At 43.5% G+C, this 10,155-nt stretch overlaps 1 protein-coding gene across 2 annotated transcripts; it reads right to left on the bottom strand.

The window, feature by feature from the left end:
- Positions 1 to 326: 326 nt before the first annotated feature.
- On the bottom strand, positions 327 to 9,282 carry LOC121872360 (nose resistant to fluoxetine protein 6-like). Of its 2 annotated transcripts, XM_042375088.1 has the most exons (18): positions 8,599 to 9,280; positions 8,159 to 8,361; positions 7,293 to 7,501; positions 6,645 to 6,990; positions 6,036 to 6,201; positions 5,783 to 5,889; positions 5,212 to 5,303; positions 4,874 to 4,982; positions 4,660 to 4,744; positions 4,394 to 4,554; positions 4,029 to 4,227; positions 3,779 to 3,872; positions 3,468 to 3,570; positions 2,632 to 2,770; positions 2,108 to 2,312; positions 1,820 to 1,962; positions 1,301 to 1,412; positions 327 to 865 (listed from the first exon to the last, which is right to left on the bottom strand). In XM_042375088.1, exons 2-18 carry the CDS (start codon positions 8,230 to 8,232, stop codon positions 750 to 752), a joined length of 2,460 nt encoding a protein of 819 aa, XP_042231022.1. In that variant the 5' UTR covers positions 8,233 to 8,361; positions 8,599 to 9,280; the 3' UTR covers positions 327 to 749. The 2 variants fall into 2 exon arrangements, with proteins under 2 accessions (XP_042231022.1, XP_042231021.1); XM_042375087.1 differs by having other exon boundaries at positions 8,159 to 9,282.
- Positions 9,283 to 10,155: the final 873 nt, after the last annotated feature.

Raw genomic sequence — 10,155 nt, forward strand, 5'->3', positions numbered from 1 at the left:
CATATCATAGTCTATCATACCCTGTGTACGAGTCCCCCCATTAATGCCTCCTATGCAACTAGTAAATAAAGCTGTAACACGCATTAGTGTTTTATATACTACACTTGTACTGAGCCTGTGTTGATATACGGAGTCACCCCCCACACCCTCGAGACACGCTACCAAACTTCCTGTCTTTACATCCTTCTACTATAAATATTCTACCTATATGTAATATCCTCTTCTGGTGAGTTTTGTCTCATTACATATTTATTTGATATTATTAGTTTTACACTACAATAAATGTTGTATTTTTTTATAATGGTTGGTTTGGGTGTATGGTTAGGTTAGGTTATAAGGTAAAGTTTATTGATGAGTAATACATATATGGCGGACTGTTTATTAAAGCTAGTTTATTCTCTCTCTCTCTCTCTCATTTACAGTTTATGAATACTTCTTATTGGTAAACTAACCGTCACGTGACCAGAGCCAATAACAGGTGTTCTAGTTTTCTATCCGGCGTTCTGATTGGTCAATTTAATTCATTGTTGCTAATAGTATTTGGTTTTCTTATCCGGGTCACTCTCGAACTCGTGGACGTCCTCCTTCATCCCTTAGCGGTCAACCTTGATGGTGTAGGGTTAGTTTGAGGCTTTAAACATCATCAAGGCTGACGTGTATCTAGAGGTCGACTTCGAGGGGTTAGGCATGTCGTTTGAGATCGGTGAGGTCGTCCTTGATGTCTTGAAGGTGTTTATTTATCAATGGTCCTACTTGACATCCTCGACATCCTGCTTGACACCCTCAGCATCGACCATGACGTCTTGAAGGTCGACCTTGTCTTCTGCCTTGGGTCCTGAGGTGTTCTCCCTCTTGTTGGTCGGTCCTGAGAGAGAGAGTTAGTTATTAAATTTCTTTCTCTCTCTCTCTCTCACATGTTATATATATATATATATATATATATATATATATATATATATATATATATATATATATATATATATATATATATATATATATATATAAATACTGAACATAATATCAATACAGTGACACCTCTATTTAACGGACTATATCGAGATGAAAGTCCGTTATATCAAGGATCCGTTAGAAGCAATACCTCCTTCTAACGGATTCTATGGAGAGAGAAATCCGCTATATCGAGAGTTACACTATTGGTCATATCTTGTATCTCTAGTTAATAGAATATGACACCTAGATAACCCAAGGTATTTATTAAAGCTAGTCTCTCTCTCTCTCTCTCTCTCTCTCTCTCTCTCTCTCTCTCTCTCTGGTTAACTCAAGTATTATAGAGTCTCACTTGAAGGTTGAAGAAGGAGCTTTTCGAGGCGGAGTATTGGTGACTCTGAGAGAAGTGTTATCACCACTGCTACCAAACTGACACCAAGCATCACCCCACACGTCTCCATGATCTGGGGTGTGTAAGTTTAGGTTAGGTAAATGGTTAATATGTTAATTATTGTTACTTATTATTCATATGCTGTTAAAAATTGTAAAATATGATGACTATTTGTGAATTTTAAAATTTTGTGGGGTGTAGGTCGATTTAGTGGGGGTGTAGGTCGACTTAGTAGGGTGTATGTCGATTTACTAGGGTGTAGGTCGATTTTGTGGGGTGTAGGTCGATTTACTAGGGTGTAGGTCGATTTTGTGGGCTGTAGGTCGATTTATTGGGGGTGTAGGTCGACTTAGTAGGGTGTAGGTCGATTTACTAGGGTGTAGGTCGATTTTGTGGGCTGTAGGTCGATTTAGTGGGGTGTAGGTCGACTGTATAATGTGGGGTGTAGGTCGATTCAGTGAGATGTGTAGGTCGAGTTACCTTAGTGATGTGACTGTAGTAGGTAGGTTGAGGGATAGAGTAGAGGAACATGAACTGAATAGGTAGACTTGTGAGGTAGATGCAGTACGTCAGTCTACTCAGGGGCTGCCAACTGGGGTGGGACAGAAGCCAGTCTACCGGACCTGTGGGGAATACATAGACCCTTGTAGCCTCTATGGTATAAGATCAGCCCCCAGTACTCACCCCTGTAGCCCCAATAGCAAAAGATCAGCCCCCAATACTCACCCCTGTAGCCCCAATAGCAAAAGATCAGCCCCCAATACTCACCCCCGTAGCCCCAGTGACAGGCTACCACCATCCAGGACACAGCTGCCGCCCAAGCCGCCCTGTGAGCACCGCCGTACAGCACCGCCTCCGTCAGCGACATCTGCGGTACAGTGGTCGTCGTCCCCACAAAGTTGTATCGCTCGATCCCTAATAACACCGCCAGGGCCACCGCCACCGCCGCCGCCCACCCCGCCGCTACCTGCCACTGTCACAACCACAACCACGTCAACGTCACAACCACAACAACACGTGTCTGTCTGTCTGTGTAAATCAGGTATTGTTTCCACTCTACACATGATCAACTATATACCTGTATGGTCTATAATTATACAGGATGATTATGATAATTATTATTATTATTATTATTATTATTATTATGATTTACGCATTGGTTTCTCCTGTAAACAACTGACTAAGAAAATATTAATCTTCTGTCGTTCATGATGAGAGAAAAAGAACAATATTCCGACTCTTAGGACCAACTAAAGTATTTGTATTTAACACAAGAGACTGTCGCAACTCACCCACTGGAGGCGCGTCAAGCTGGGGGTCTCCCTGCCTCTGTGTAGTAAGTACCCTGTCAGTATACCCACCATATACGGTCCAGCTCTACACCAGGGCGTCAGATACACTTTATAGTTGTATTCCAAACTGGCCTCGACGCTGAAATGGGAAATAAAGCGATAATTACTGACTTCTGCAGCCTCCTCTCCGTCACTGAGGGCCTGACTACACCTCGACCACGCCACCACCTGCGTATAGCTCCTCCTGACTAACTTTTCCTCTCCTATCAACTGTTCCCCAGCTTTATGAAGGATATTCTTCTCAAATTGGCCTCATTTATTAACCACTAACGACCCAACTGCCTCTATTTGTTACTCTAATTGGCACCTTCTTTGGGATTCATGATAACCTAGTCGGGTTTGATCTAACAGTTAGGATAATACCAACCACAAACTTTACCCGTTGTTCAATCCATCAGCGTCTTATATCCATTACCTGTCCTTGTCCACATCATCCAGGTAAAACTGTTTCTCACCAAACACCCTTGTGGTCGCTGGGTGAAGCACTGAACGCTGTGTGTGTGTGTGTGTGTGTGCGTGTGCTTGCAGGAGATAGAGGTGCTTGTGTGGGGATTGGGGGTGTTTTGAGGGGGTGGGGGGATAGTGCCTTGCCCGCATCGTCTTGTTCATGAGCTGAGGTGATTCCCGCGTTTATTGTATTGTATTTCTAACATGTGGGTATGTTGCAAGATTGTGTGTGTGTGTGTGTGTAATCGTCTGTTGTCTGACATACACACGCTTACACTCAGGTACACACACTTACAGACCCACCTACACACCCACTTCCACCCACTTACTCGTCCATAAGGAGAAGGCTGGCAGGCCATACGTTATACACTCCCACGATGATGGCAGGAACCACCACCGACACGCCCATCCACGCCCACACCCACACTAGACCTGTTGGAGGGCGGGAGAGAAAGAAAGAAAAGTTTAGTCATTTTTTATTACTCTTTATGTTATCTTATCTCATTATTTAATTACTGTACATTACTGTTATTAGTTACGATAAAAGTCCCTTGACTATTATGACACCACTGGCACTAACCTGACACCACTGGCACTAACCTGACACCACTGGCACTAACCTGACACCCCTGACACTTACCGTGCTTAGGCCGGAATAAAAGGGGCAGCAGCACTAGTGGGGTGACCAGGTAAAGTTGCATATCAACGGCGACGAACCAACAGTGAGGCAGACACTGTAATGTAGGCGGTGGTAAGTGATTTACACACACACACACATACACACACACACACACACACACACACACACACACACATACACACACACATACACACACACATACACACACACATACACACACACATACACACACACACTTGGAAACACTCACAGTCGATCCTTCATCCGTCTTTCCCATCTCCGCCAGGTGAGGGAAGATGAAGTTACTACTGAAGGTGAGATCCATCCACCAGGAGTGTCTGCAGCCCTTCAGGTAGTAGGTGGTGTACTGGCGAGACAAGGGGCCCCCGACCACCAGCCCTGAGAGCGTGGCCATCAGCGCTACCGTCACAGCGATGGGTGGCAGTAACCTGAAGGTGATGAGGGCGAGGTGTTTGATAGTTTGTTATGAAGGTCTCTCTCTCTCTCTCACACCACTCTCCTTCTCTCTCTCTCTCTCTCTCTCTCTCTCTCTCTCTCTCTCTCTCTCTCTCTCTCTCTCTCTCTCACACACACTCTCTCACTCCCCCTACTGACCTGATGACCCTGTGGATGTAATAGAGAGGAGCGTTGAACCTGCCCGTGGTGGAGTACTGCCTGAGGACTCCCAGGGACACCAGCAGGCCGCTCATGAAGAAGAAGGTGTCCACGCTCAGGTCGCCGTTTCCGATGATCTGGAACCCCACCGCCTTGCTCATCTGTGTTAGAGAGAGTGTGTGTGTTAGTCCAGAGAGAGAGAGAGAGAGAGAGAGAGAGAGAGAGAGAGAGAGAGAGAGAGAGAGAGAGAGAGAGAGAAGACGTACCTGTACAATATCCAGCGGGTTCTGGGCAGCCTGGGCGGAGTAGAGGTACTGGTGGCCCATCACGACCCACGTAATCGACAAGAACCTGCAAGTAAACCTTACGCTCATTGGTTGATCCCTAGAGTTGGCTTCTAAACACGACGCTGATTGGCTAAGGAACTGTATATGCTTTTGAGTGAGAGTAAGTGATTGAGTGAGTGAGTTAGTGACGTACCTGACACCATGGAGGCAGGAGATGACGTGAGGTGAGGGGTGAGTCTCCAGGAGGAACAGCTTTTGCAGGTTGTGGGTCACTGAGAACACCAGCAGATACCTCAACCTACCTGGGTGTGGCAGGTGGTGATAATAATAAGGTAATCAAATGGCGGCGAAGGTGTGGTTATTGGGGGAGGCTGGAGGCCATGGCTTAAAAAAATAATATTAATAGTAAGATCACTACTACTACTACTAAACTACTACTACTACTACTACTAAACTGCTACTACCACTAATAATAATAATAACAATAATGAAAATAATAACAACAAACACAACAGCTAGACATTCACTCACCTTCCTTTAGCGGGGTTCGATTGGGTGAGCTCGTCCATAGGTCCAACACGGTAGCGGCCAGCAACACCACACCCATTATACTGAACAACACACTAAACCAATTCTCTCGTTAGTGTCAACCTTAACTACATGAGTGGGTAGTTAGTGCCATATTGACGTCACTAGTACACTTCTCGTAACTACTGTATACGCAATTGAGTTGTTATATTTGATAATTTATTTACTAATTAACTAATGATAATTAAAATAGGCATGAAATTCGTTTAATATATTTAGGTAATAATTGGGCTGTTTGGATATGATTTAGACAGACATTGAGAGAAGAAGACAGACAGATAGACAGACATAGAGAAAGAAATAGACAGACAGAAAGAAATAGACAGACAGATAAATAAGCAGACAGATTGACAGACAGACAGAAAGATATAGACAGACACAGATAAATAAGTAGACAGAGATTGACAGATACAGACAAACACAGCGAGAAAAATATAAACAGAGAAAGACAGACAAAGAGAGAGAGAGAGACAGAGAGAGAGAGACAGAGAGAGACAGGTGGAAGAGTACTCACCTGCCGACTATCTCAGGTGTGCCCAGGTGGTGGTGTGGACTATCTACCTGACAGTCTACTTCATCTAACTGTAGCTCCGTCCCTCCTACAGCTGCCTCCACTGATGTCTGTAAGTGTGTAGCTATTGTTATTGTAGTAGTAGTAGTAGTAGTTGTAGTAGTAGTATTGTAGTGGTGGTGATAGTAATGGTTATGGTATTGGCGATAGTGGTGGAGAAGAAATAAAAAATATTAATTAATAATACTCCACTAACCTTCAATTCGGTGGAGGTACAGGTGGAGGGGATACAGGTGGAGTAGTAGAATAGAGCAGCTAGTGACAGAGGTAGACGGGTAGAGATGGATGGCATGGCTGGTTCTGTCTCCTGGTATCTCTGCTGTCTCGAGCTAGTATATGTAACGTCACTACTAGCGTTCTCTCTGTCACATAAATACCACTTCCTTGAGACACTAACACACTTTATTATTTACTTTACACTTAAGAGGCATCGGTTAAGTGTAAAAATAAGTGGTATTCAAGGTATATAATAAATAATGTCCCGTGCTCCAACACACCGCGCTGGGACAAGACTAACGGGGTGATGGGTGGGGGGTGGGGAGAGCTGTGGGGGTCTTACAAGCACACTGTGGCGGGGGATTTGAACTGATACATGACACCGTGTATACATGATCTGGTATACATATGGTAATCTATGTATACATCAGCTTACAATTAGGTTTAAAGTGCAGTTATATGATCTTTTAATTACAGTTTCACGAGTTTTTGTATTTGGTTTGGTTAGGTTAGCATTAGGGTGTTTAAGTTTGATGTAAAATAAGCTGGGGTGCCTAATCTTCAGGTAACAGTGACACATGACACTTACCTGAAGTTAAGGACACAGTACTGTCCCCGGAAATTAGCGTTCAGCACAATATCTTCGTTGTTAAAACCTGCCGTGTGTGGAGGACGACTTTGGAGAGGTGGAGGACGACCTTGGAGATGTGGAGGGCGACCTTGAGAAAACAAAGACCCGCGTTGTGGACCATCAAAAGTGTTAAGGGGATGGTGTTGAGGACGACCTTCGAGTGTGCTATCAAGGTCTTGGAGGTCTGGGTCAAGGCTCAAGGACTCTGGTTGCACCTCTATATTGACACACTCATTCAAGAAGCCGATTATCTTGAGGTTACCGACCAACACCCCGTCAGCTGACTTACCCCAAGAATCTACCACTGAGAGGGCGAGACAGAAGGTGTTAGGTTAGATTAGGTTAGGTTAGATTAGGTTAGGTTAGGTTAGGTTAGATATACAGATGACTTAGACATGTGTAAATAAATTAACAGCCATGAGGTGTCTCCAACAAACTGTATTTACAAATTATGTGTTTGTCGGACCTGAGATGTTGTTAATATGACTTAAAGAAAAGGTTTAATTTGCCAAGACAGGTTCAAAACTTGTGAGAGCAGGATGCTAACTAGACAGAACACGTCACAGACACGTCACATGCAAGCTGGGGCTCTACATAACCACTTACACTTGAGGGGCCATAGAGTGCCATTCTTAATCAGCTGGTCAAGGTGGATGATGGCCGTGTAAAGTGCCAGGATGTCTCGGCGGCACTCCGGGTTGACCTTAGCGGGATCAGGGAGGTAGAAAGGTGCCAGGTCGATGAAGGACCACCTCGTCTTAGTCAAGGTTGACCTCCTTGACCCCGGCAGGTGGGCGGTGAACCCTGATACACGTCTGAGAGAGAAAGTGGGTGTTAAGGTTTAGTCTCTCTCTCTCTCTCTCTCTCTCTCTCTCTCTCTCTCACACACACACACACATGGTCAATCTTCCTCCTAAACTTGAGAGGAAAACACACAACTTGTCACAGTATCGTAGAGTCTCAGTGTAATGTTGACGCCAATAAGGCCGCCAACTTGTTGTGTCATAACTTTTAATCAGATAGTTATAGTCCTATCAGTTAGAATACACCATTAACTGATACAGCTTTGTGTCGTAGATTAAGTTAGAGATTTACATACGTTCTCACACCATCACTACTCGGGGGGAGATATAAACCTAACCTAACTTAACTTAACCTAATCTAACCTAATGAAACTTTAACGTTTTGATCTTTAAGAACTTATTCGTATCTTGTTTGTTGATTAATTCATTTATGTGAGTTACCTTATCAGTACAGAGATAATAGTGATAATTCCCTCCCTCTCTTTCTTATCTCACCACTCCCTCCCTCCCTCTCTCACTTCCCCTCACGTCATCTCGTAGGTCAATGAACTCCCGTCTGGATATCCTAAGGTAGATCGCTTTTTACTTCTGAATGGCGATAACCGCATCCATCTCTCTCTCTCTCTCTCTCTCTCTCTCTCTCTCTCTCTCTCTCTCTCTCTCTCTCACCTCTCAGCTTCTAAGTCCTCCATCAACACCCGCTTCAGTCTTGATATTTCCTCCAAATTCTCCTGCCTTGCCATGGGGTCATCTCCAGCACTGACCTGACTTGACCCTTCCTCTCCCCGGGTCTCAGGACTCTTACCAGCTCCCCAGTTACTCTTGACCTGGGCGTAGAGGTCACCAGGAACGGCAGAATTGAGGTCGTGACACTGAATAAGGAAGATGAAGTACAATAAGAGTATGAGTGTAATCTTCAGTGTTGACATGTTGAGCTGGAGATCGTCTGTGTGTTTGTCAAGTTATCGTTTCACCTTGTCTATTCAGATCTGATTAGTCCTGATTGTTCTCTGGTTTTTCGAGGTAAAATATCAATACTTTCTGATTTTTAAGGTAGAGTTCAATGGAATTTTACTGGGTTTTGTTCAGGTCTTACTAAAATAATTTACCTTTTCTTCTTCTGTAACTCAGTATTGCTGCGTTATGGTTGTTTGTCTATTGTTATGGTCGATTTTGATGAACACTCGTTATACTTCGTTCACTTTCGTTCACTCTTTCAGTCACCTTCGCCAGTATTTAGTGAGTATCGTCAGGGTTCCTCTGTCACCACCACCAGACCCGTGTGGTAGTGCTGTAGAAGTGTCAGGATCCACATCCAAGTTATTTTCTTAGCTTATTAACTTTATTTACTGACTTATAATTGTCGTTCCTGTCAGGTTAACTAGACATTCAGACGGTGACTCACTAGATAATATCGCCTCTGTCGTGTCAAGGCCCTCGAGTTCTTATTCTCGTCTTGCTAAATTTAAGTGATTTTTTACGTTTTTTTTTCAATGGATATCAATCTTTTTCTTGTCCTCTTTGTGATCAGCGATGGATATAACTTTTTATTTTAAATCTGTTATATTTTCCTCGATAAATATCTGTGGACTCTTGTCGTTGGGGTCTTTTAGGAAATAATGGCCAGATTGTTATTATTTTTCACTTCGATCATTTGCCTTGACTAGAGCGACTGATTTTAAACCTTCACAAAGCTAGCGCCCCCTGACGGTCACAGCCTCTACACGGTGAAGGGCGAGGGTATACTGTAAAGCACCGTCAGCAACACCTACTCCTACTCCAGTGTCGTTCTTATCGTTTCCTGGCCAGTCACGGGTTATCACACACACACACACACACACGATGGTCCAGCTTAGGTATCAGTCTGAGTGCTGCTTCGACGTCTTCTGGGGGACCGGTCAAACTCGCCTTCACATCTCCATTTATTTTTATTTTATTTTTTTTAATGTGATTAGCCCACCCAGGCACAGTTATGAGTCGCATATAATTAACAAACTTGTGGCAATACTAAACTGAAAGTATAATATATTGATAGATATTCGTATAATAGAGAGAGAGAGAGAGAGAGAGAGAGAGAGGCCACTAGAGATATGAGAGATAGTCATGTATCTCTCAGAGGGATATTGATGTATTTTTTGTTAACGTTGGTTTTATCTTTCGTATCTATGTTGCTTGACCTTCTGTGTATCCTAGTGTTGTTACCACCCATCACCACACGCCCACCACCCATAACCGCCCACCTCCACGGACCACCGCCCATCACAACACACACACACACACATACACACACACACACACCTTCACTCCTACTAAAAAAAATTGTCAGATGAAATTTGGTCATTGTATCTTGTAATTACCTGAATATTAGACACCCTAGTTTACTTCACCTTAAGATTAACCACCCTAATGCTGCCTAGGTAGGTTATATTTAAGTCAGGGATGTAACTATAACTGCGGCTGTAGTAAGTATAATGAATAACGTCATTAAAAATACTGTATAATAATAATAATAATAATTTAGTAAACTTGTCATCAGAGTCGTAAAGTAATGAAGTAACATTTTACCATTGTAACAATCCTTTTACTTAAGTAACAAAGTCCGGTGTCATGGGCACAGATGCGCTGGTGGTATATTAATAACCACATTTGTTCATATTATGCTCCAT

The sequence above is a fragment of the Homarus americanus genome, unplaced genomic scaffold, assembly GCF_018991925.1.
Source record: "Homarus americanus isolate GMGI-L3 unplaced genomic scaffold, GMGI_Hamer_2.0 scaffold24050, whole genome shotgun sequence".
Classification (NCBI taxonomy): Eukaryota; Metazoa; Arthropoda; class Malacostraca; order Decapoda; family Nephropidae; genus Homarus; species Homarus americanus.

Bases quoted from the DNA above. Each gene is read 5' to 3' on its own strand.
- LOC121872360 (XM_042375087.1), bottom strand. From the start codon at position 8,418: ATGTCAACACTGAAGATTACACTCATACTCTTATTGTACTTCATCTTC. The intron at 2,313-2,631 runs GTGAGTTGCGAC...TGGTTGTGACAG, and splicing joins GCTTGACGCGCCTCCAGTGG to TGGCAGGTAGCGGCGGGGTG. The intron at 1,963-2,107 runs GTGAGTATTGGG...TATTCCCCACAG, and splicing joins CTGTCACTGGGGCTACGGGG to GTCCGGTAGACTGGCTTCTG.